The sequence below is a fragment of the Puntigrus tetrazona genome, chromosome 13 (genome assembly GCF_018831695.1).
Source record: "Puntigrus tetrazona isolate hp1 chromosome 13, ASM1883169v1, whole genome shotgun sequence".
Lineage (NCBI taxonomy): Eukaryota > Metazoa > Chordata > Actinopteri > Cypriniformes > Cyprinidae > Puntigrus > Puntigrus tetrazona.
The window spans coordinates 13,977,782-14,005,779 of NC_056711.1; the positions used below are offsets into that span (position 1 = coordinate 13,977,782).

Sequence of the window (27,998 nt, forward strand, 5' to 3'; positions counted from 1 at the left end):
ACTCGCAGATCACTGAAACCTTTAAAAAAAAACAAATATGCGTTTGTCTCAGCGATGATTTATTATACCAGTATTAAAGTCCCTCTAATATTAGAATTCACTGTAAATTCCTCTGCAGGTGTACATGTCTGTTGACAACCACATGCATAGTTCTTCCTCAAAAAAATTCCCTATAATAGCTTACACTATTATAGAGACCCTATCTAGTCTAAGCTATTTCAACAAAACATAAATTCTGATCTTGCATGTTTTGCCAAAGAAAAGCTAAATGTCTTGATCACTTAAAAATTTGACAAATAATTTGACCATGGATTTCTAATTCCTTTTATTACAAATTTTTACCTTTTTTTTTAAATTCTGCATTTTCTTCTTGACATAGCTCAGCTTTGCATAGAAGTAAACTACACTTCCGAAACACTTCATGCATGTCTCAAATCAAGTAATTCCTCCAAAACAAAGTTTGTCACCCAACAAACACAGTATCAGATATCTAAGCATTTATGAAAGGTTCGTGACAGTCGTAACTATATAATTATCTATCATCTAATGTTTTTGCCATTTAAGTATTTTTAAAAACTGCTTTTTAGTTATATAATGTTACCAATATCTGATAAAGCAAGTGTAAATGTCAAGAAAATGCTACTCCACAATCAGGAGTAGTTACAGGATTACTTTAAAATTCAGATATCTAAGATATCTCAGATATCTCAGTACCTAAGTGTAACAGGACACCAGTTAAACAGGTTTAGCACAATGTGAAACGTAACATTTCCCCAAAGCTCTTTATTTATATTTTTTCTATTTTAAGATATCAGATTTATTTATTGAGTGCTTTTCTTCATCTTAAAGACATTGCACCAATATACAGATTATGCCAGTGATCACAGCCAAAGCAATTAATAACTGCACTTCAGTATCAGTATTAAAAAAAAAAAAAATGTTTGGCAAATGAACCCATTTCCTTGTTAAACATTCAGTGGTTAGTGTCATCTCATAACGTCTCATGGCTTTTTGAAAGGGCAGCAACCTTCGTCCCCAAATCACATGAATACGAGTTCATGCCCTAGATGCACTTCAATTCATTTTTCTCGTAATAAAACCCCATCAGTCACTCGGGAGCAGGACTAAATAATATTTATGCATTGTCTTTATTTGTCCTGTAAATGAAAAACAATATAACAAAATGTAAATACAATAATAAATATTCAAAGCCAAATCTTTTTACAGACACATTTATATATTCATACATAACTACATGTGGTTAAAAACCACTTCTGTCCTCAAGCTAAAGAAAAAACTGTCAAAACGGCAGAAACGAATGTGTGTCGATGATTTCGCATTTTGCATTCCAAAAGGCATCGGTAACCATGGCGATTCAAACCGTGAAGGAATAAATAATGTGTGATCTTAGAAAGTAGTGCACAGCTGCAAATCAAAAAACAAAACAAATCATAGTGCAAGTTAAAGTTTCTCATAACACCTCGCCGTTATCAAATGGATCGTCAACAAAATAAACGAGGATGAAGAGTAAGGATGCTCCGTATCAGAAGCGCCTGCTTCTGTTTTTATCATCATCATCCCCACCGTCATTCATCTGTCTTGGCAGCTATAAAACACAGTCTGTCACATAATTCACTGCATGTCCAGGTCAGCACTGTGCACCTGACTTAATTTGGCAAAAATACAAAATAAAACTTAATTATAACTGTAATAAATAAAAAAAAAACCTCTTCTCTGCGTGTACATCAAGCTCGGTTGTAGTGTTCCCTGTGAGTTTGCATGTGTGTACGGACAGCTGATGAGATGCATAGAACCTAAAAAACAGAACGAAACCGCAGCTGCTCGTAAAGGAGAGAGAAAGAGAGATTAGAGTTTACAGGAGCTGATCTCTCATGCAGCATATCTGAGGAACACAGAGCAAGGCAGCTTTCTGTCCAGATTTGAGCAAGTGTGCTTCTTGCAGCGTGTGTGAGTGTGTATGTTCTCCATTTGCACGATCCCCTGGCTTCCTGCGCCCTGATCAGAAGCTGGAAGTGAGAGTGGCCTCATTCTTCCTCTGGCCTGACATCAGACGAGTGCATCCTCACACTTCTGCCCCCAGTTCAATCACTCCCGTCTCTATAATGGGAACCAATTTATCATCCACCTGGACCAGCAGGATGGTCTTATCGATGTGAGACCGACTAACCGGATCACGACTGCAAGGCACCCAACGATGAACCACCTATGAGGAGAGAGAGTGAGCATTGGCAAATTAGGATATTAGAGAGGATGTCTTGAAATTATTACCATTAAAATACACCCTAGAGTTGGTACAACAGATGCTACGAGCATTTAATCGCAAAATTCTTATTATTGTTCTTTTGCAACATTTTAATCAGAGGAAACATGATTGTTATGAAAAACCTCTTAAAATATGGTTCTAGAGTATGCTTGAGTTCTTTCTAATTTTGGTGTAAATTATGACCTGGACAGTGGACTTGTAGTTAGCTGTGATGCTTCTGACTCACCCAATGAAAAAATAATTAAAATGGAGAAAATCTTTTTATTTTTTGGCATGGAATTACTGGGAATTTGGGGGACACAGTCTTTAAATTTGTCATGCTTTAAAAATGTATGAAGTATTAAAGATGGTTCTTAAATATGTTCTATGTTAAATATGTACAATCTAGGCTGTGAACATGTTCTTTGAAAGTGTGGAAAGTTCTTTGAACTGTCTGACCTACCCAAAAGGCACCAGATTCTATCACACGTTTTGAGAAGCAGCCAAAAGTGTGTGTGACCCATACAGAAATGTAATATATGACACATGTCAAGAGTGACACTGTCAAAGACAACCTATAACTCCATAAATAATGCTCACATAAATATATTCTCTAGGCAGATGAAGGTATAAGATTATCTGTAAAATATGTACATTTACTAAAACCTATAGCCCGGTTTCATAGTCAAGGCTTAGTCTAAGCCTCTATTAGGCCATAGATCAATTAGGACATTTAAGTCATTTTTATGAATATGTCTTAGAAAAAAAAACATTGGTGTGCATCTCAAGATTTAGGAGCCACCAAACATTTTCATGCTTACTCTATTTAAGGCAATTACATGAGTAGTTACACAAACAAGTATGGTGACACAAAATAAAATGTGTCAATTTTCTAATCAGTTAACAATTTCAACACTGCTGTGCGATGTACTCACGTGACCCTCCATGCCTTCCAGGGGACACCAGTCCCTCCAAAAGTTTCGTCCAGATCTCAGTCTCATGCTCTCATCTGGCCACACCAGCTCCTTCCTCTTGGGATGATTCATTACATCCAACACCTGACTGACATCCACAATCTACACACATGCATATGCTTCATTATTACAACAAATTTCACACTATTAAGATCCAAATAGGAGAAAGCCAGACACTCACCTGCACCCTGTAGGAGATGTCATCCCTTCTCAGACAGGACAGCGAGGGGTTGTGATGATGATGGTGGATGTAGTGAAGATGATGGTGAGGGTGAGGATGGTTGTCCGTCCCCAGCACTAAGGCTTCGTTTCCCAGCAGGCTGGCGAGTGTGTGGGCGTGACGCTTGCAGGGCGGGATGGAGTGGGCTGAGAGAGAGCTGGAGGGGCCCGGTGGGTCGGGGATGGCGGCCGAGGCGTTGGTGCCCAGCCGGAGCTGGAGGGAGGTGGGCAGCGTGCGGAGAGAGAGCTGACTGCTGGAGGAACGTCTGCAGGGCTCCAGACCCGTCACAGACGTGCGGAGTGAAGACTGACGGCTGCTGCTGTGACGATACGAGGATGACTGACTGACCACAGAAGCACGAGCAGGAGACTGACGAACCAGACCAGACTGCACTGACTGAGAACTCTGACTCGTACCTGAAGAGACAGAGAGAGACCGTAGGTTACTTTCTATCTATCTATTCATCCGTTTATCTCTTTTTTTATCTATCCATATCCACCTGTTATCCATTTGTTAATCCCTTTAATCTATCCATTTGTTCATCTACCATCCATGTATCTATTTTCCAAATCTTTCTATCTTTTTATCCATTCTTCAGTCTATCCACCAAATAATTTATCTAACCATCCATTTGTGTATCTTTTAATGTATTCATCATGCTTTTATCCTTCTATCATCCATCCATGTCTCTACACTAATCTACCATCCATACATCCCTCTGCTTTTCAATCTTTTAATTTATCATCTTTTTATTCTATCTGTCCACACATGTATCTATTCCTCCATCCATACAACCATTAATCTATCTAGCCATCCATCTGATTTTCTACCTTTTTATTGATCAATTCATCCATCCATTTATTTTTTTTACCCATCCATCCATCTTCACTGCAAAAAATGCTTTTCTAGCTTAGATTGTTTGTCTCGTTTTCAGGCAAAAAATCCCCAAACTCTTAAATCAATAAGCATTTTCTATACAAGTAAAAATTATAATCTGAAATAAAGAGTGGCGTTACACCTAAAAACTCTGATAAAGTATCTGCAAATAATAACCAGTTAAGGCCTCATTACACTACAAAATACATTATATTTAAATATGCAAAGTACACAGTTAACGTGTTTGTGTGTGTTCAACGAGTATGTTGTATCTAAGCACTGATAGTGTGTTTACCCAGAGAATGAGGAGTGTAAGCGTGCAGCACTGTGGGTCCTGAGCTGTGCTGGGAATCACTCGCTGCTGTCCCAGAATTCCCAGAATTCCCACTGCCGCACGACAAGCCACCCGCATCACAATCTTCAACATTCCCGCCACTGTTACAGCCAGCGCCACAGCCCTTACGCAGTCTGCAGTGAGAGAGCTGTTAGTATGACAATCATAACATGTCCATTCTCAATCATTCATCCACACACAAACCTGTGCCACGTGTTGACGATAAAATTTCTTATGTTGGCGATGCTGATTGGTCCTCCCAGTATGTGTCCCAGCTGGGGGTGTGTATTACAGTAAGATGTAGTCAGGGGTGACACATAGATGGGATATCCAATTGGCTGGTCGCATGAAGAGTTGATCATATTACGTAGTGCTTGTTTGGCATTCTGGATGCTTCCACGCTCCGGGTTTCGGTTCCGCAAAAACACCAATTCCTGCTGCTGTCCCGCCCACAGGCCCCGAACACACTCCTTATTCACCTAAGAATGTGCACACGTGGAAAAATCATTTATACGCTAATAAAATGAGTTGTTATTTCTTCCATTTGAACCTGCCATTTATCCCGGCTCACCTTTATGACCCTGAAGCTGAGGTAGCGTCTGTTAAGCATGATGATCTTGTATTCGTTGGTGCCTTCGTCTAACACGTGTCTGAGAGCGAGCAGGGAGGGAGAGTTGGACAGGACAGCGCTGCGCCAGGCCGGGTCACCCTCATGAGCAATCACAAGTGTCTGCTCATGCGAAGAAATAGCCTCAAACAACACAGAAGATTCCTCATATTCATCAGGGGAGGTGAAGTGATCCTGCAGAGAGAGTTTAAATCTGGTTACAATATACTCAAAAAGCATGAAATAATAATATCTAAAGTCTCACACCCACCTGGTGCAGTTTAAGTGACATGCGAATTCCAGGAACAACCACTTTCCTCAGGAGTTCCATGTCAGTAAAGATCCATTCGTCTCTTACAGACGAGATACGGAAATCTCCCTTAAACAAGGCATGCAAGCCATACAGGAAAGACTCCAGATTGCTGTAACGCAAACACACACCATCAGAACAAACAAACCTCAAAAGATGTCTTCATAACAAGCTTCATGGAAATGCTCCAGCAGAGTAAAAGATTTTGCTCCCCCACCTGGACATATGGTGAGATGCAGTTCCCAGAGCTCTTCTTCCCAAAACACACAGACCGTAACACAGCAAAACCAATGCTGAGTCTTTCTCACTGTCCAGTGGCTGAAAGAAATAGACAAACAGATGACAGGAAGGTAAAAAATGTGTTTACAAATACTATAGCTTCACAGACATGAATACTTTTAAACAGCAAGAACGACATGACTCTGTTTTCAATACTACTACTACTTATAAGACAATTTTTTTCACATTCTCTATGCTGTTTCCACAAAAAAATATTTAGCAGTACAAATAAAATGTAATAATGCTGATAATTTAGCCTTGCATCACAGGAATAAATTATGTTTAAAATTATATTATATATCAAATAAATGCAGTCTTGGTGAGTATAAAAAGCTTTTTAAAATGTAAAAAAAAAAAAATCATACATAATACATCAATTTTTACATGGTAGCATAGATTCATTTTTCACTAAATATTTATTGATATGTTGTGTGGCTAAACATGAGTTTACCTTCTCTCTCCGAGAGTTGCAGTACTGGATCCAGCTGAGGTAGACAGAGCAGAAACTGTCTCTGGAGATTCCAGCCAGTCTGTGATCATAGTCTTCATCAATATTGGGGTTAAAAGTCGGATCTAAGTCAACATAGTTTCGCTCTCCGCAACTCTTCAAGCCCTCCAGAAGGGCTTCATTAGCCAGCCACTCCTCCAGTTTAGGAGATGCAATGACATAGTAAATGATGCCCTACAAACATAAATAATAAATAAATTTAAAAAACATTTAGAACATAATTTTTGTTGTACAGAAGAGTCGAGTTTTAAATAGGAAAAATATTAAAACTCATCTGTCATTTTTAAGAGTGATACTACTGGTCTAATCAGATTAATCTACACTGCAGCTAGAAGTGCTATTGTCATACCCAGAGATCTTGATGGATTCGAAAATGGTAAAACTCAACTTTTTAACTCTAGGGGAGTTGAAAAATGAGCCTATTTTAAAAAAGCGTTCCTTTAATCTCGCCTAGCCAATTATGCAGTTTGTAACAGGATTGGAAGACTTATCTGCTGACCTTAACGTAGTAGGTGGTAAGAATTCGCCGCAGATCAAACACTTGCAGCATAGAGGCAGCACTGTTATCAGTGATGCTGTAGCCCTCCAGGGCGTATTTAGTGACCAGAACCTCCCAGGCCAACCAGCGCTGCCCGAACGCAGCATTAAAGGACAGCAGATGCGGGAGATGACCGGGCTCACAGCAACAACAGCTTTCATCTTCTTCAACTCCCTCCGTTATCGCTTCCACCTCCCTCTGCTGGCAGTATGTCCCTGAGATAGAGAGAGGAAAAGAAATGAAACAGAATATTTTAAGTAGACTTGTATAATCCTTTTAATATTAATAACTTGTTTAAAATTTTGTATGATCCCTGGAAATACAAAGGGCTTTCTTAGCTACACTGCATTGAAGATACGTAAATGATTTCTATTATTGATTAGTTACCTCCTCAATGTGTGCATCCACACCCCCACCTAAATGTTGAACACTAAACAGGCATTGTAAATCTTACTAATGTTACTAACTTATTGATTTCTGAACGACCAGATTTTGAGGCTTCTTTGATGTTTTTTTTATTTCTACAAACGGTTTTAGTGGACTAGGGAGAAAGCTTTCATTTCTATATTTAGAGGACATGAGACATTGTATTTAAAAAGAGCAAGTAAAATCAAGCAAAATCCAATTTGTTACATGTTCAAGACCTATAAAGGCCAGAAGTTACACTAACGTTCAAAGTTTGGGGCCAGTAATATGTTTTCGTGTTTTTGCCACAAAGTATATGTTCACAATTTTTAATATTTTAAAATTATTATTTTCTATTTTAAAATATTTTAAAAAAGCAGGATCTTCAGCAGCCATTACTTCAGTGCCCAATGATCCAAAATCATTCTAATACATTAATTTTAGTCTCAAGAAACATTTTTGCTTTTATCAATGCATTTTTTTTTTTGGAAATCATGATGCATTTTTCCAAGATTTCTTAGTGAACATGGAGGTCAAAAGTACAGAAATTGTTTAAAATAGCATTATTAAACTTTATCAACATTTTAAATATCTTTTACTTTTATCTTTGATAATTTCATAAATTCTATATGAAGTCAGAAATGAATTTTTTTGAATGGTATATTGTAACTACTTATTTAGTGTTTTCTCATCTTTTTTTCCCTGTCCCTCTCCTCACCTCTAAACTCAAGTCCTCTGAGCTGGAAAGTGATGAGGCCGTTGCCGATCTCGACGAGGTGAACGAGAGCGTTGAGGTAATCAGATGCCAGGATAAAGCAGTCTCCGGTGCTGTAGTTTCCCCAGCGGCCCAGCTGCAGGTCTCCACACAGAGAATGCTGCAGCGACCGCGTCAAGTGCTCATAGAAGATGGAGTTCAGGTTATTATCATCTGAACCTGACAACACGAGAGATGCAAAACTAGTTCACCACGGGCAAATTACAAACAATTCCACATTTACAACCGATAACGTATCTAGTCGTACCTGGGTTTCTGTCAAGCTGCGAAGCAAGTCTAGTGTTGGAGTGATCGACCCGCTTGGTACTGAAACACAAAAATTATATTAATCTCATAAATGTTTTGTGAGCTAAAGAAAATTGCAGATGCTGATATTCAAGAGCATCTTACTTGTATTCTCTCTCCCAGAATCGCACAGGTCGTACATAGGAGCTGATGAAAATGGCACTGCCAAGAAAAGGGTTTAATGGAGTGGAGAACACAGCAGACACAATAGCCTGTACAAACAACATGGCAGAGTCTGGAGGGGACTGAATCAAGGAAGAACAGAGTTTGACAAAGCCTGTGAAATATGTTAAATCCATATCACAATTTGTGTTTAGGATACGTGGCACTGCAAACGGCTGGGCGAAGGCATGGAAGGCAGAGCCCCAGGTAATCTGCCACGGTGCGATGTAGGTATAAACAAACTTTAACTTATAAAAGAGTTCCCATAACTACAAAAGACAACACATCACATGGTTAGATAATAGACATTTTGCACAGTTTCTGAATAACAACAATAATATAAAATGTAAGAGAAGCAGAGAGGGGTGGTATCATCTTAATGGGTTTGTTTACCATTTTACATTACACTGCTTAATATGGCTTTTTACCTAAAACAATGAAATGAAATACATTTTAAAAATAAAATAATATATTGATTTGAGCTACAAAGACTACAGAGTACGGGGGTCTGCTCTGCTGTAATAACTGATTTTGATATTCTGCTTAATACATAATTTTACAAAAATAAAATATAAATAGCGACTAAAGTGTGCCTAAAGTGATGAGATGCATGAAATTAGAAATTTGGTTGCCACAGCTGTAACTGACCAATTAAGTATTTTAGATATCTATTCCTAGTGATCAACCTACAAAATTCTTGGATACATAACTACCAGAATATTGCTAGTGACTTTAAGCTGTGTCTGGAGTCTGGACTGACTTGGAAATGCTTGGAAAGGTTAGTACAATATCACAAGTCTGTACTTCATCAGTAATTATAGCCTACATCAAACCCCTGAAAGGTCAAGACAAGAATTGATGCTATAGGACTGAAGGCTGACCTTGCTGAAAAGAATGGACATAACGAAAAGATCCAGCAGCAATGTCTCAGAAAACTGCTGGTAATCAAATGTGAAGAACAGGACTGTGAAGAGGACAGTGACATATTGATATGTTGGACTACTGAAGGAAGAACGCAGCAGCTTTAGCCCAGCGATAGTTATCACTAGAGCCCCGACCCTGAGAAAGACAGAGAGAGAGAGAGAGAGAGAGAGAGAGAGAGAGAGAAAGAATTAATTGACTTCTTGTAAATGATAGTGCAGAACAATGTGGAGCTAATACACAACAATGAGGAGCAGACAGTCAGTTCATCAATAAAAAACAACTGTTAACAATGAATGAAAAGACATCAGACAGGAAGACAGACAGAAGAGTAAATACTGACTCTGTGTTGAGTTTCCTGGGGCTGGCGAGCTCCTGTGCGCTGCCACTCAGCTCATTAAGCACAATGAGTGGATAAAGGATGTTTTTCTCCACAAACAGCAGCCACACGTGTGTGCGCTCAAACCACATGACATGGGCGGCACCTACACATAGAAAACACACATACATGCACACACAATCCAGTATTGTTAATTCTGAAAACATAAAACTAAATTCTAGCAGAATAACTATTTTTACAGAACTTAAATTTGTGACTTACCCCGGATCTCAAACTGATAGTACTCCCTGGTTTTGAGCAGTGGGTGTGAGAAACAGTACCAGGGTAACTGCTTCCTCATCTGGGGCAACAGGTAGTGAGTCAACAGCCCTACTGCCCCGACCAGACCATACAGAACATAGCTCAAAAAAGGCTAGAAAAGAAGAACATGGGACCAGAACAGTCAGCAACTCGCTATTTATTATCGTTTGATTCTGATTATTACTGCAATTTAAAATACGTTTTGTACATTTAAAAATGTCATTTATTCCTGTGATAGATTCATTTTAAGCAGCCTCTACTACAACTTTTGAACATCAAAATGACAAAATCTTAAATTGTACGTAATATAAGATGTCATTTTGATGTATTTTATTATATGTGTGTGTGTGTGTGTGTGTGTGTGTGTGTATAGTGTATGTATGTATGTATGTATTCAGTGATCAATTATCAACCACAACATGCAAATAATTATCAGCATATTGGTATTGGTGAGAATTTTAACAATGCTGTATTTCTAAACAGGGTTTTACCTGTAAGGCAATGAAGACAGTGCTGACATGGATGGCGAAATACAGGACAGCAATGATGACACACACAATCACATCTGACTGCAGCCTCTCGTTCTGTAGCCAGAGAGAAATAAAGAGACACAGATGCATCATTCAAGACAGAAGAGAATATTTGCGTCCATTTACATCAGTTTCTATCTATGTTTGTGAGATTTATATTGCTCACCACAGAGTTGCGGAGTTTCTCAGGTAAAGGATCCTGAACTTCAGATAGGGGATCCTCTGGATTTTTCTCTTTCACATTAGGGAAGACCTTTGATTGCACTAATGAACTACACACACACACACACACACACACACAGGACAATATTAAAATTCACTAAATTCAAACTAACTACAACAAACGGTCCTCAAAAGTACATACTCAAAGAACTTAAAAGTACCTAAAGCAGAAAACCGCACAAATTATTTATTTATCAAAAACAAACCCACACACTCGCAACAAGACTTACACGATAACAGAGGGGTCACTGCTTTGGCGGCTGAGATGGTATGAAACGGCAACCAGCAGCCCACAAAACACTGAGAAAAGCACAGGAATGTGCTGAGGATCCCACGAGTCCTAAAAAACAAACATTATTTTTCAGAGGAATATTTAATGTGCTCAACACAGAACAATCCGGCATCCATACAAACACAACTGAAATCCAGAAAGAATTCAAAAAGAAATGTAGAGTGATTCATCACCTTTAGGGCACCATAGCAGAACCCATAGAGCATCGCTATGGTGATGATGCTGCGCACAACACTATAGAGAGCTGAGAGCAGACTGGTGCATGCTGGGAGTGAAGATAGACATCACAATGAGTCTTTGAAAAACCGACCTCTAAAAACAACACAGTTTTGTTTTTGTTTTTTTAAATAAATAGTAAGACCTCTGTTCATTTTCGGGTACATAAATTAAGCTATTTTGTAGGGGTGTGCACGAATAGGTGAACATTTTATCCGTAATTATTATTCAAACAATAAAAACACCATTCAAATTTTACTATGTGTTGATTTGCTGTCCGTAAACGCAGGGAACGCATGTTAAATCCTAAGCAGTTATAGTTAAATGCACTGCATCATGCTGTGGAGCATGTTAACATGTTGATAGTATTTGATCACAGAATGTGGTCATCTGCCTCACAATGTTTAGAATTACTTAATAAATTATATGACAAAATGTAATTACTTCAGATCAAATTAGTGAGACTGATTTATCATAAAACTACCACAACAATGAGAAATCACATGATTAAATACTGTGGACTTATACAGTGGACTTAGGAAAGACAGCTGCAGGTTTGGAATGACATGAGGGTAAATAATTAATGACAGAATTGTCATTAACTAACCCTTTAATCGAAACGTATTGAAATAGTTAAACACTGGTAACATTTTACCTTTTCATACATTCTATTTATCAACATTTAGGTGAAATAATAAGCATTCATTAATCTTAGTTAATGTTAATTTCAACATTTCACTATTTCTACATTATTAAAATAAAAAAATACATAAAATAGTAATAATGTAAAATTTCAGAAACAACCAATCAATGTATGTGCTTATTTTTCCCAGTTCTAATGTAAAGTTGTGCATATGTTTTACCGTTTCCTCCGAAGACATGAATGTCAAGTTGTTCAAGCAGGTACATGACGAAAGTGTTAATCTGAGGAAGCAGCCCAATGAAGAAGATGATGGGAAAGCACAAGGTGAAAACTGGAGAGAGAGAGAGAGAGAGAGAGATAATGTAAAGTTGGAGCGCTTCAGCCTAGTCACATCAGCAGGATTTTCTCTGTACTCAGCTCTGGAATGACTTTCCACTTTTACAGAAATGCTGAGAAAAATTGTACAGCATGCTGATTTCAATAAAAGAGCAAAACAATAACTGCTACATATTCATCAGCTGGGAATTTATGTCCTCGTGTGTATCAACGCTCACCGATGAGGAGATCCCGCGCCTGAGACAGCAGGACGGAGCTGGTGAGAGCAACTCCATACAGAGACACTGCAGTGGAGCTGCTATTTACACTCCCATAGTGCAACAGCCAAATCAGCCCACAGCACAGACAGAAATACACAGGCCTGCTGTAAGCGATGATTCGATTATGACCCTAAACAAACACGCACAGAGGGAGAGAAAAACATTGCATCTCTGAACTAAGACCCCCAATCTGTCATTTAACTTAAAATGTTTTTTTATATTGACCAATAAAAAAATGCATTTTCTGTAATTAGTCACAATTTATCATGTTAGGTGCTATTAATTAAATAACAGATACAATCATGAATATACACCAAAAGGCAAAATGACCAGCGTTTTTGAAAGAAGAAGTATTTTTGCTCATCATGGCTGCATTTATTTGATCAATCAACAGTAGAAACAGTAATACTGTGAAATATTACTACGCTCTAAAATGCAACTTTTTGGCTTTAATGTGTTTCAAAAGATAACTAAACTTCATGTGACGGCAAAGCCTAATTTTCAGCAGCCATTACTTCAGTCACATGATCCTTCAGAAATCACTGTAATATGATGACTTGGTACTCAAGAATCATTCTTATCATTTTCAGGTTTAAAAAAAGTTTGTGCTTGGTTACCAACATTATACAAAACATCTGTTGTGTTCAGCAGAAGAAAGAAATTTATATAGGTTTGGAACAACTTAAGACTTATTTTTGGATGAACCCTCCTTTTAAATCACTAAAATAAACATTTATTTTTCCAGCACTAATCTACATGCGTTTAGCTAATTGTAATTAAGTGTGTATTATTGCGTTTGAATGTGTATTACTCACATGTCTTGGTGATGAAGAGTCGGGTTGTACACTCTGATTGAAAAACAGAAAGACAAATTTTCATTAAAAATGTTAATTTGTTAAATTGGTGCTTATTTGAAAAACGTGTGATTCTTACCTTCAGCAATGAGTACTGGCAACTGGCAATAACGAGGCAGAACTGAAAGACCCAAATGTCAGTGAAGAACCCATTAACTAGCAGCACAGAACCTAGGAAGGCCACAAGAACCGCCAGAGCCACTGAGAGCACATTCTCCAGAACCTCCCGGTTCCTGACAAACACACAAACACATGAAGCATTCATCAGGACACAGTTGAGACACATCAGTAATACACAATAATGTGTGTGTTTTTGTGTACCTGTCAAAGAGGGCAAGTAATGTGAGTCTGTCAAAGTGCAGCCCGACCCACAGGTACGGCAGCAGCCAAAGGCGGTAGTACTGCTTGGTTTTGTGTGGGTGCGTGTGTGAGTGTGTGTGATTATGCGTGGAGTCCTGTGAGCGGTGCGGCGCCTCCTGCAGGTCAGGACTCCCGTCCACGTCGTGCTGTTCCAACAGCTCTGGGTCCATGGACAGCAAACGATTCAGACGCATCTGAGGAAAGGAGAACTAAGCCAGGGTGAGTTTACACACACACAGAGCTCATTGTCTCAACTGTGCTGCTTCTCACACAAGCGCTATTGTGTGCAGTTCATAATCTCATACTGCATGACAGTGTATTTTCTTATAGTCTGTGGCTGAATTATATCTCTGAGTGTTTGCATAAAGAAAACATTTAGTGTGTGTGTGTGTGTGTGTGTGTTCAGTAGCACTCACCAGGTCATGAGGGTAAAAACGAACTGAGGTAGAACTGGAAAGGTGGGAGTCTGTTTCCCTGCAGAGAGAAAGACTGTTAGTTGTAAGATATTCTACAAAGGATTTTGGGCTCTGGTTATACTGTACATTGCGCTGTATTGTAGTGAACTAAAACTAAATCTAAAACCATTCAGAAAACCTTTTACTTGAAATAAAATAAATGTTTACTGCAATAAAATGAAAAAAAAAAAAAACCCTTTAACTATAGTTAATTACATTTTATTTAGATCAGCTTTATATATTAAAATGACTTACAAACTATATAGAAATATTGAAAAAACTAATAAAAATATATACTAAATTACTACAACATTACCCAAAACTAAATGTAAAATGTTACATAAATGTTTTTAAAATATTAATATGAATAATTTTAGGATCACAATAACAACACTGGCTATAACTCACCAGAGGTTGTTGGAGGCTCGTCTGGTTGCAGGTTCAAAGTTCACCAGGGACATGTCGCATCCTCCAACTTCATAGAGAGGTGGGGTCAGTTTCCCTGAGTCACACAAACACACAAGGGGTCAGGGGTCACATAGCAGACATCACACAGGGTCATATTTGCTTTTTGCCACAAACAGGGCACTGATCCCCAATAAAAGAGTTTTTGAAGAAAAAAACAAAACAAAAAAACTCTTGACAGCCTTCAACAACGTACATTTTTATGGTTTCCATTATGTGATCTGATCACATGTAGAAAACACTAAATACAGGTGTAAACTGGGTCCAATCATTTAGTCACCTGACCAAATGAAATCAAATTCATTTGTTAAAAGCCCATTAATACACGTGTGCAGGTTTATGAAATTGTTCTTCAGCAAGACCAAAGTTAATAACAGTTGTAAATAAGCTCTAGAGGATCCTTTTTTGTTTTAATATGTTTGCCTCATAAGCTAATAAAACCCACTATAACATGATTTCGATGTCTTTGTCTATTCAAAAATGAGATATTTATAGACATATAGATGCACTATTGATCACGGGAGGAAATAAGCAAGCATGTTCCCTGACCGGAAGCAAACCTTAACCGCAGCAGTGGGAGTGCATCAATACCTCTAGACCACCATGGAAGAGTTTGACTGATCAAAGAAAGACCTTGTCACACTTACATGCATGCAAAATCAGCTAGCCTATAAGATCATGATGTTACCAGCATAACCAGTGTTATCTCAAACACACAAATGCATGCAGAAGAATCAGTAAACACAGCCAATACAACCTCTCAGTATGATGAAGACCTACAGATGCATGCTGACCGAATATTTACGTACTGACTGAAAATGATATGCAAATAAAATGTGATAAGAAACAGCATGCAGGCATGACAAATAGTGTGACAGACAGCATGCAAATGCGAGACACACAGGATGCAAATAAAACAGGCAGGTGTGACAATAGCAAGGTGATGTGACAGACAGCAGGCAGTTTTACAGTGCATACCAAATTCATCCTGCAGGCTGGCCACGCCCACAGTGGACGCCTTATCCAGACAGCCCTCCAGCTGCGCACTTCCATTCCTGACCAGCAGGGAGGCGCTAGTGCTCAATACCGTCACCTGAGACGGCGTGCGGGATGGCTGACCTCTGACCTGTGACCCTGAAGCTTGAGATACCTGACTCAGAGCTTCCTGCAGACTGGAGGAGCAAAAATATGCATGATTCGGAATGAGTAACAGATTTCGAATGTTGGGCATAAGAGAAATAATGATATCAAATAACACTTTGTAATAAGACTCGCATTTAGACTTCCCAAAACTACCCTAAAACTAGATTTGTTGGAGACTGTTGTTCTGTGAAATGTTTTGGGAGACAAAAAAAGGACTGAATGTTTAAATACTTTTGCCCATCCATAACGTAAAAGTAAGGATGTGTGTTTGTGTATATAAAGATAAGGCTGACAAAAACAGAATAAAATGCTGGAAGAAAGTGCAAGGTCTCGTTTTAGAGAGAAAAACAGACAGATGGTTGTGATAGACAGAGGAATGGGGGTTCTGGAAGTGTTATGAGAGCTGACAGGAAGTGTAAAATGAGAGGGCTGCTGAACGGGAAGAGAAGAGGATGAGTATTCTAATTTCACCGCCAGAAAAAGCAAGAGCGATTTTGAGGTTTGTGTGTGTGTGTGCAAACAAAACATCACCAGGTAGAAGCAGAGTGAGGGAAAACAGATGGCTTTGCTCACAATGCACAAATATCTCATTTGTTTTTTTTAGATCTGATCTTGCAAGCGGCAAAATCAGAAATGTTTATTTGTTGTTGATTAATTGAATGGTCACTCAGGCAATCAACCGACTTGTCTGTGTTGAAAATTTAGTTTGGCACATTCCTAATATCTACACAAGTTGTCATAGTAATGACATAAGCATCAGCAAAACAAGCGAAATAAGAGAGTTGCTGACTGTCATTTTGGAAAGAGATAATGGAAAACTGCTGAACTCATCAGTGCAACATAAGCATTAGAGGCATCAGTGTTTACACATTTATTTGGATGGTGTTTGTGAAACATACACTTGCTTGCTCATTTACCATTCAATAGAAAGTAAATGCCATAGTCATTTTAGTGTGCTGATTTGGTGCTTAAGAAACATTTATAATTGAAAATAGTTACTGCTTAATATTTCTGTGGAAACTGTCATACATTTTTCAGGATTCATAAGAACAGCTTTTGAGAAAAAGTCTTTACTGTTGTTTTCGATACATCTTTGGTGAATAAAATGGTGAACTGTAATTAAAGGTTAAAAGGTTGTGCTTTGTAGTATTTATGAGGGATAGCTAATTCTGGGACAGTTTTAGGACACAAACTTTTGTGTGTGAATTCTCTTAGGATAAGGTCTTTAAAATGTCCATGTTCTATGTTTTTGTTGTTGGCATGAATGAATTAGCATATCTTAAATAAACAAGATTTTGCTGCCTGTCTGAACAAAGCCTTTGAGAGATTTTAGGGAAGTTAAGTGAAAGAATCATGATACTTCGAGAGAGACAGACATGCCCTGGGCCTGATGATGAAACCAAGCACTCAAAACTCTCTTCATCTAAAGCTGTCTATGAAGGCAAGAATGACTGTGTCTGGGGGTTATGGGAAGATTTTGTATGTGAGAGAAGGATGTGGTGACTGTAACTCTCCGGGAGTCTCTCATGTGAGTGTGTGAACATGTGACGTGGTTCATAAGAACAGGATAGAATAAGTGAAAGCACATGAAAGAAATAGATACAGAGAAAAAACATAAAAAGTAGTTCTAAAACAACTCATGCAAGAACAAAAATAAGACTTTAATTGCATTGAAAAGGCAACATGCAGGAATGTTGGCTTCCTATACCAGCTCATTGGTCATTGTTTCCCTGAGGGTAGGTTAAAGGAAATGTTAAAGGTGTACAAGCAAAAAAGAAAGCATATGAAATGTGCTGAAAGGAGTCATTAGGTGGACAGTAAAGGTGAGCCAAAGCTGGTGTTCTGCAGCCAGCCAATCGCTCCCCGGGTGAGTCGTACCTGAGTGGGGATCCGATGAGGGAGGTGGGGGGTGTGGAGTTACTTCCTGCGTTGTGCCGTCTACGCACTGCTTGCCGACGAAACGTACTTCGCTCTCGGCGAAATGTGACAGTGTCGTCATTCCCTGGGGCTGCCGTAAGAAGAGAAAGGCAGGAGGGAGTCCATCAGTAGGGGAGCCACCAAAAATGAGCTTTCATTGAACTAGAAACATGCAATGCTGCATGCAAGACCAGACTACACACAAGAATCATCAAACACTAATGCAAAGTGCCTGATGCTTACCCATGTCATTTAATGCCACATGGTATTTGGGGAACAAAACAAAAATGAGTAAAACATTTTTTTTTAATCTTAGATTCCAGATTGTAAATAAAATGTATTTAAAATATTATATACTAATAATATATAATAAGTATATAAAAATAAGTAATATTTAGATTTTCAATATTTCTATTTATTTGTAATGTATTTACATACATTTTTTATGTAAACTATATAGCAAAGTTTTTGAACGTGGCCACAATTGCAGAAATGTACTTGCATACAACTTACATACAACTTATTCTGATTAAAAGAAAAAAGTACAATTCAAGCTAATCTTTCCAACTAATCTGCCCTATAATATAAAGGCAGTAAACCTGCTTTGTCATCTTCCTACATCCAGATAGTTAATCGCATTGCCTTTGCGAGCAGTTTTTAACATGTACTTTAACTGCAGCACTCCCACTGCAGATGAACTTTGACCTTATCTGATGACTTATCACTGAAAGTAAAACTTTATTACTACAATAAAACAGTCTAAACAATCTCATGCTGGACTAAAAGGGCTTCAAACCAAGACGTAATGGTTTACTCTAGAACAATGCTTTTGTTATGTTGTTTAGACCAGTTAGTTTAGGAGTAATACGCTTTAGAAGAAGATGACAAACATGACAAAGAACATTAGACTATGCTCCCTCAAACACAATTCGGTTACTGGTACATCTCACATCAGAAATGTACAGAGCTATTATTTCAACCCTAAACATTCAACAAACAGAAGAAAAAATATCATACACACAGAATATCAGACGTCTTTATACATCACATTCTGAGCTTCCAAACACAGAAACACAGGCAAATGTTTAAATCTGTATTTAAGGGGCCAAAATTATTTATCACTACTAAATTCTTATTCACTCTGCAATTCACTGCAAAAAGACTGCATGATAGCTGTGAACCAGAGGAAAGAACAAACCCTGCAGATCTTCCATATATAGACTCAACAGGCTGTCAGAGTAAGACTTCAGTAATTCTGTAGGGGTTTGTGGGTCACAGCTGCACTGGCAAACCACACTACAAATACATCTACTAGCTTCTGGGCAAAGCTTGTTTATCTGATCGGCTGCATTCTGCCGAAAAACATCCATCTGACCTGCTGAAGACTTCACATGTCTAGCCCTTCAGACTGATCTCAGGAGGAGATCACTATTACAAGGGATAGTTCAGCCAGAAATAAAAATGCTGTCATCATTTACTCACCCTTATTTTATTACAAACCTCTACGATTTTCTTTCTTTTCATGTTGGGCAGAACGTTGTATGTTCTTTGCCTTACATTGAAAGTGAATGGTGACCAATGGCTTTCAAGAAAAATATCTTTGTGTGGAATAGACAAAGTCTTGAATTTTTCAGATTTGGTCACCATCAGTGTAATGTACTACTGAGCCTCTGCATTACTTATGTTAAAGTTGCCATGCCACATCTTGTCATTCCATATTTTAATATATGCAAACATCAAACAGCATGAATGAAATTATCTTACTTTACTTCTATTACATTGTGACTTTGAATGCAATTCTGTTCCTGACCCAAAACTGTCTTATGGCTTGGGTATTCTATAAAGCTTTTCATCATTTTTGCACTTTGACAGCCCCAGGTAACCATTCATTGAGAAAAAAAAAAAGATTGTGAATATCCTGATAAACTACTTCTTGTTGTGATTCATGGAAGCAATTACAGGTTAGGAATGACATGAGGGTGAGTAAATATTGACAGAATCATTTATTTCTCGAATCATTTCCCAGCCCTTATCGAAAAAATGCATGTATAAACTTGCATTGCTGTGTGCTCACCTCGAGATCCTGTGGTTGCGTCTTGAGTGTGACCAAGGGAAATAGGGCAAGGCAGACTGTTTCTCGACCGGGTCACTGACTCAAGCTGAGAGGCTCTTCCCAGCAGCGATGCCGCATCCAACACCTCCCCCTCTTTTGCCTCCAGGTCTGACTTGGAGGTGGTAAGGGGTCTGGAACTTGCTGGTGCCCCCAAATGGTGGGGGTCATTAAGGCAAGCAGTAGTGCTGCTGTCCAGACTCAGGACCCGGGCGTGAGTTTTGGCGCTGCCTGTACTCGGAGTGCGCCTCGAAGCTTTGCGCTTGCCCTTCTCCTTGTCTTTCTCCCGTTCCTTTTCCTTGTCCTTCTGACTGTTCATTTTGGCCCGCAGCGAGGGACCGCGGCGATCCTCGGGAGAAGGGCAGGAGTGGGGTGTGCTGGATGAGGAGTCTGTGCTGAGCTGGTGGGTGGAGTGTAGGCTGGAGGCACAACTAAGTTCGCTTTGATCACTGGAGTCTTCCTCTCCTTTCATGAACACAGCAGAGCGAGGCTTTGCCATGCCACGTCCACAAATGTATTCCCGGTGTCTACTGGCGTCAAAACTGCTTGCACGCTGTTTACCGCTTCGTCGCCGGCCACTGCGGCTGGCGGCGGACGAGGAGGCAGCCCGGTGAACGAGATTGGCTGTTTTGGGATGCATTTTGTCTAGTTCTGCCTCCTGGTGCTGGTGGGAGAGACCAGCAGAGACATCTACGCTAGTCCTTGATGCTGCCTCCACAGTTCCCTCCCCCTGTTGGCCCTCTGAGTTTGTAGGTTTGGGAGCATCGCCGACGGGCAATTTGGTTGCAAGTTCGTTGGCATGGGGGTTTTTATTAGCCTCCCCCGAGGCCACATTAGAATTACGCGGGTTGGCATGTCCCGCAATTACCTTCTCGTCCCCGGACAGCGACAGCAGGCTCTCTACATGTGTGGAGCTGGTCTGCTCACTGTGCAGGCTACTTAAAGTACTGTTGGTATCCCGATCTGTCCCACTGCAGTAGCTCTCAGTGGAGCCACTACTTCGTGTACTTAAACTACGCAAACTTTCAGCACTCCGTCCACTTTTTCTTTCGCGACCCCCTCGTACACTCTCTGACTGGTACAACCCAGATCCCCCTTCCCCAGCACACTCTCCTTCCCCTGTCTCACGGGAGACAGACCGTGATATCCTGCGGCGTTCCTTCGGATGATATCTGTGACACTCCGTTCCTGAAGTGCTGGGAGTCCCAGAGTCTGGCTGCTCGGAGCTCTCCGTCGCCCTCTGTGACCTGGAGGCCTCCATTTCACATACAGGATCCAGTCCTCCCCGACGGGGTGGAGGGTATAGGCTGAATTCGGGCAGAGAAGGATCTGGAAAAGCAGATCCTGCAGAACTCGAGGTGCGAGGCAATCCGCGAGGTCGGGATGACTCCTTCCGAAAAGACTGTGAGTGGGTGGAAAGATGGGCAGTAATTTCGGTGTCACAAGAGGAGAGGGACTGACTAAAAGGGTGAGGGGTGGAGCCATAAAGGTCCTGCGCCAATGAGGTTGATGGCTGCATGGAGGCAAAAGAGTCATTTGAGACGAGGCAGAACATCTTTGGGTCCGACATCAAATCTAGAGGAAAAGAGAAATATAAAAAATGTGTAAGAAAATTACATTGACATAGACAAAATTGCAATCAATGTATTGGAGCAGGTTATGTCATAAAAATCGAATGACTTGCTCTTAATTGTGACTTTCCTTTTTTCACTTAAAATTATAAATGTCAGTTATAATGTGTTTACACTGGTACAGGGCAAGAGCAGGGGAGTGGGCAGTTCATTCCTATGGGAGTCAAACAACACGCTTGTGTGCTCAATTGCAGGGTTGACAGCAGATCAGAAAAAATGGTGAAAAAGTATAGAACTGTTGAAACTTTACATTAATAAGTGAAAATTGTAGATAGGTGCAGGTATAGACATCTGTCACAAAACAAATATGAGGACTCTTCAGGAGTTTCTGCTAGATTTAAATCATGTAAGTCATATGCTTTACATTTTGAAGACTTTCCAGTTGTTATATACATGTTAAATATTGTGGTTTAGAATTTCTTAGTGAATGAAGACTTGCTGAGTTAACAATCTTTAGTTTAGGCATTCAGAAGCTAGGCTTGCATCTTTCCAAATGGAACAGTGTGCATATATAATGATTATACCAGCTGTTTACTGGAAAAAAGAGTTTTTTGCAACAATGTTCATGTATTGTTAGACAGTGCAGGCCTTATGATAAAGTTAATCAATAACCAAATAGCCACGTTTCAATTATTGGATCAATGATGATTCTGCGTTACAGTCCAACATTTAACAATAAGCCCAGAGACAACATGTAGCAGTTTTTGAATCCCAAAACATGTTTAAACACTTAAAGCAGGTTCAAGTCAAAATGTAATTATGTAAATCCATAATAAACACAGTTTCTTGAGCACTAATGTAGTGTTAAGAAGCGATACAGTCCTCTGCCAAAATCAGTTACAACTCCATTACCAAGAAGCCATTCTGCACACTATCCAAAAACCACCGTCCATAAGGTCTTTTATGTGCCTTAGAACGTATATGCCCAGTGTGCAGTGCTGACGTTACCTCTCTTTGTCATCTCATTATTCACAAAAGGCTTTTATACGGATCACAAACTTTAGGATTGGAGAGACATCCATTTTTATGTTAGAGAAGTTTCAGCTCTATATTATGAGTTTTCAGCCTTTATGAAAGACTTTACAGGTAAATAAAACTGCAGTCGTTAAGAATACAAACAGACTCAGTTAAACAGACTCATTTGCATTGCATTATTCTATAGCTGATGTTAATTAGGATGCACACCTTGGTCTTGACTGCAACTCTGAGCCAAACTCAAACTGATGTCATCGGGAGCCTTTCCAACACCTGCCCCTGCAAACAGCCAGAGAGAGAGAGAGAGAGAGAGACAGAGAAGGTCAAATTTTATAACTTATTCATTAACCTAACACATCCGCTCTCTCTCTCTCTCCCCCGCTCACCTTTGCAACTTTACTCAAACACATCCCTGACCTGGCCTGTGCCCGCAGTAGTGCAGGTCTTCTGACATATCGCTGCTGTCTGCAAAAAAACTCTTCTCTTTGATCCTAACCACTTTTATTTATAGCTACAGTAAACCTGGTTCACAACACAGTGTCCTCTGAGTTTTTAACAACCCAAAAAAGTCATACAACTTCTAGTGAACATTTAAGAACACCCCGTAACGTTCCTGCTGCTGTCATCTTAGGCTACACACACACATAATCAACAATGATTGATCAAGAAACAAGATTATTGCCAGACAAGAGTTTTGTTTAAATGCAGGTGAGTAAATAATGACAGAATTTTAAATTTTCTACTATTCCTTTTTTTGGTAACCAGATACAAAAAATGTCAGAAGTTTAAAAAAATAAAATCTATGTCTCACGTTTGGTGGTGACTGAGCCTCCATGGGATGTTATCTGTAGGGAGAGAGAGATGGTTAAGATCAATGAAACAGCTCTGATGAGTCATTTACATGAGATCATGACATTTGTAACTTCCCATTACTGTTACTAATTTAGCAGACACATCACAGCCATTTAATCACATGACATAACCAGTTGACATGACTTTCAGCTTGAGATTCTGCTCAATGATTTCAGGATTCAACAAACAGTTTCTGACCCAACACACAGACAGACAGTCTAGGACAAGCAGTACTACAATAAGCCAGAACACAACACCCCTGAGGTTTCACCAATTAAACTGCAGCGAAAGGCAGAGATTCTGACTGAAGGGTTGCCCTCAAACAGACAAAGACTCTAAACCAGGACAGCACCATTTAGTTAATAACACCAATAGCTAATAACGTTCATATTTACAAAGTTTACCTCAGCATCAGTGCAGTACATGCAAAAAAGGCTTTTATTTTAACAGTACAGGAATTGACATTAAATTAAACTATTACTATTAAACATCTCAGGATTAATCAATCAAATCGGGGGATAAAGTGCTTCACAATAAAAAAAACCCCCAGCAAAATAAAAAGCAATGCACACAAAAAAGCAAACACACCTGATGGTTAGAGTCCATTCCTACATAAGAGTTTCGTGAACTGCAGTCGACCGGTGGTGTCTCCTCCCGTGCAAAATCAGACATCTCTATTCCACCCCCTGGATCCCTGCACACACACACACACACACACACACACCACACACACACCACACACACACACACACACACACACACACACACACACACACACACACACACACACACACACACACACACACACACACACACACACACACACACACACACACACACACACAAAAACACAAAAGGTTAGTTACCTAGCAACACTAACAGAGGAACAGCCCCAAGGGTCCAAGAGAGTTAACAATGTCATTTATGATCAAACTTGCACAGCAGCTCGGGAACCGGCAGAGAGCAGATCATTTCTAGCGTCTCTCTATCTAATGTCTGACAGCCATTAGGCAGAGAGATCCACCCCTCCTCTCCTCACATTTTGGGAGATTATACTATTTTTAATATTTTTAGGAGGTTTATATTGCTTGGCCCCCAAAAGGATCAAATTTAGCTGTGAATGGTAATCCCACAGCTAGAAACCAGCATCCATTGATTTCATTATTTTTGCCATTCCATTTGGTGCCGCTAGGGTGGTTCATTTATTTCATTCAAGACGTATTTGCGGTTCTGGGAAAATTAGGAACACATGAGCTCTTCATATCAACGGCCCAAAGCAGAACAATATTTTCTTAATTAGAGCGGTCTTACCATGCACAGACCTGGACAACCAAGAATGCCCCTCCAGATGTGTGTTTATAGTCCTTTTAAGAGGCTCTTAAATCTATTTCTCTTTTACATATAGATAAGAATGCAAGAACATAAGCTATGTGTTCCTTTCTAGCGCATGATAAGTTGTTGCTGTCTGTAAAGAGGAAACCTTTTCTAAAATGCTTGTTTCATGATTTGAGTTACTGTGTTTAATGTGTTCTGACTCGGTCAGCAATGCTTGCTCTCGTAGAAAATATGCAACCTAGCAATTATTTCACCTCTGAACGTTTCTGACTCCTCTGAGTGAACGAACAAGAGCAGCAGCCTGTGCGTGTTGGTTTATAAGGCTCTATTTCAGTTCTCCTGATTCACTCACCCCGGTCCCTCCTCCCTTTTTCTCTCTCTCAGTGGGTGATGAATGGATCCAGCATGACAGCAGATTAGTTCTCAGAAACATCCCTACCGCTGAGCAACACTGTCCCTTTAATCAAAACTTTACTGCGCTGAACAAGAATCTTTCTGAGCGGAATCTGTCCCGTGAAGACTCCCAAAAAGAATCAAAACATGAGACGATTAAAAAAAAATCATCACTTTAATGAACTAAATCAGACTGTTTCTTGAGAAGACCGAAATCCTGAGATGGTTCGTGCCTTGGGATGATTCAGACTATGACACGTTTCAAAATCTAAAATGATTCAAACCCATTCCAAAGCCTTCATAGGCTAAATCCGACCCGTTTACTGTACAGCGGACTCACTACATTTTGCTATGGCTTATGAGTAAACCATGATTCTTACCCAGGCCCGTTTGAGTCTTCCTGTCGGGTGCCGGTACCCTCACGTTGGCGCTCTGCCCCCTGGCCCCGTCCCTCGCTCCCTTTGGCCCGTAGCTCCACCACCTCCCCCTCATCCAACGCAGTGTGCAGGCGATAATTCACTGCCTTCAGCAGCGCAAACATACCTGCTATCACCCCGCAGTAGATCCCCACAATCACCATTGTGGGGGGCAAGGCCTACACATAGAAAGAGACACAAGAGTTATTTCAGTGAAGAGAAAACAAGCAGTTACTGTGGTTTTGAGCTATTATACATTATTTATGTTTTAAGAAAATAATCCTTTTATTCAGCAAAGGATGCACTGACAATATGAGACCAAAGAGACCAATGTTCTAACAGATCCGTTTCTAAAATACCGTTCTTCTGTATTCATTAAAGAATACTTTTAAAAAAAGAAAGAAAAAATCCACCAGTTTCTGCAAAAACACTAAGCAGCACAACCGTTTTCAAAATAAATGATAATAAGAAATGTTTCTTGAGCACCAAATTAGCTAATTAGAATGATCTTGAAGGAGCGCGTGACACTGAAGACTAAAATGAGCTAATATGCTCACATATGCCAGCCTATTAGGATCCCTCTGTTGTATAAATATCATACACATATATAGGACTGTGTTATACAGAGTTACAGGGTTATGAAAAGAGGCAACAATATTTCAGTCGCAACCAGAGGGCAGAAGCTAAAAACAGCCTGGCACCGTACAGACATCTGTGTCTCTAGCACAGCCACCCAACACCATAACCCCCACCGAAACAGCTCTCCATATCTGACACACAACCAGACCAATACTCATCGATGTTCATTCACAAAAACACGTATATCCGTTTATTGATACAGTGATCGGAGCACTACTGGGGGTCTTTAAATTATATTGATTAGCTGCAACTGAGAGGAAATGAAATCTGTGCATAAAGTTAAATATGGACAGAGCGGCACCAGTCACTAACACATAGACATGCCCTAATACTTCACCCACAGAACAAACACGGCTTTAAAAATAATACACATCATGCAAACAGGAGTACGTTTCATGCTGAAGAGGCATGTTTTGCACAGGATGTTATAACACACGTTGTTATAACAAAGAAGGAAACAGAATTAGTTTAAATATGGTAAAATGTGGCAAACAGAGGTGAGAGAACTACACTTAAAGTATACTAAAAGTGAGCTGATGTGTTATAAACAAAGCCACAATGGGTTGGTAAGAAGGGTTTTTAGTTTTTACCTATGGTGTCAATATTCAAAAGTTTGGGTTTAGTAAGATTTTTTTTAAAAAGGAACGATATTTCACATCATTAGTTATTCAGTACATCTATTTTCAACACTGATAATAATAATAAATGTTTCTTGAGCAACAAAACAGCATATCAGAATGATTTCTGATTTATGACACTGAAGACTGAGTATAATGTTTAATATTCAGCTAATAAAAATTATGGAACTATATAATTTTTATATTATTATTGTAGGGGGGAAAGGTTCTTCATAAGACTTCATAAGTCTTTTAAGAACTATCCATTGAAAGTTTATGTTGGAAACCCAAAATTATTAAATCAAAGACAAAGCGTTAAAGTAGGCAAAAAATTTCTTTCTTCCGTTTTATGTTTTTTTTTCTAAACAAGGGAAGTTAGTGTCTTTCTTCAACATTCGTCAAAATGTCTTCATGCAGCTTCTGAAGGACACAATGGTGAGCAGATTATGACAGAATACAAATGTTTGACTAAACTATCCCTTTAAAGCAGACAGAGACCAAACACAGAGCAAACCTCATGACAGCATGTCAGAAATACCCAGCTCTGTTAAAAAAAAAAAAAAAAAAAAAAAAACCCAGTCAAAACCAAAACAAATACTCCCCAGAACAGATTCGGTGGTTTCAACAAACCGACAGCAGAGCCCCATCGCAATGAAACATCACAAAGCTGAGCATAACCAGAAAAAAAAATACACAGAATTTCCTTGACGTTTCCAGGTCTGGAAATCACAGTTTTAAAATCACCCGATATTTCTAGGTTTTCCACGACCACGGAAACACCGTAAAAGAGATTAAAAGAAATAGGGAAGAGGCATATAGCCTGTGGGTACTGGAAATAGAGAGATGAGCTAGAAGAACAAGGATGTTAGAGAGAGGGGGATGGAGAGATGGGTAAAGAATGAGAAAAACACAGAGAGACAGAGAAGGACTGATAACGACTGATAGATGGAGAGAAGGGGGAGACCGACGGCTGCATCTCTCACCATGTAGAGCGTGAACGGGAGGCAGAGCAGCAGCAGCCACAGGTAAAGGTGAAGTGCGTTCACGAAGGTGTTCTGATGGGGGTCGTAGTACCATCCTCCCGTCACTGACGCCCACACGCCCTGCCGCAGGATCTGGAGGGTCTGCGACCCCATATTTGCCCCCTATCCCCTCTCTATCCGTCTCGGAGCAGGAGGTACAGCGCTGGCCCGTCGAGCCCCGTCGCAGCCATCTTCTTCTCTGTGGTCCTCCAGCGCTG

The 27,998-nt window shown here is 39.6% G+C and overlaps 1 protein-coding gene across 4 annotated transcripts; it reads right to left on the reverse strand.

Moving 5' to 3' along the window:
• Positions 1-310: 310 nt before the first annotated feature.
• Positions 311-27,997, reverse strand: pcnx1 (pecanex 1). 4 transcript variants are annotated; one of them, XM_043255452.1, is made up of 36 exons: positions 27,742-27,997; positions 25,467-25,681; positions 23,947-24,052; positions 23,318-23,351; positions 22,717-22,785; positions 19,865-21,475; positions 17,752-17,875; positions 15,709-15,902; positions 14,674-14,767; positions 14,227-14,284; positions 13,772-14,019; positions 13,530-13,683; positions 13,412-13,444; positions 12,555-12,726; positions 12,221-12,331; positions 11,315-11,406; positions 11,080-11,189; positions 10,794-10,899; positions 10,589-10,681; positions 10,059-10,209; positions 9,801-9,942; positions 9,418-9,595; positions 8,697-8,805; positions 8,480-8,609; positions 8,337-8,395; positions 8,033-8,248; positions 6,871-7,124; positions 6,315-6,545; positions 5,802-5,902; positions 5,546-5,696; positions 5,239-5,469; positions 4,872-5,146; positions 4,629-4,801; positions 3,419-3,873; positions 3,199-3,339; positions 311-2,224 (listed from the first exon to the last, which is right to left on the reverse strand). In XM_043255452.1, exons 1-36 carry the CDS (start codon positions 27,892-27,894, stop codon positions 2,084-2,086), a joined length of 6,915 nt encoding a protein of 2,304 aa, XP_043111387.1. In that variant the 5' UTR covers positions 27,895-27,997; the 3' UTR covers positions 311-2,083. The 4 variants fall into 4 exon arrangements, with proteins under 4 accessions (XP_043111387.1, XP_043111388.1, XP_043111386.1 ...); XM_043255453.1 differs by having other exon boundaries at positions 13,772-14,004; positions 17,752-17,881; XM_043255451.1 differs by having other exon boundaries at positions 17,752-17,881.
• Position 27,998: the final 1 nt, after the last annotated feature.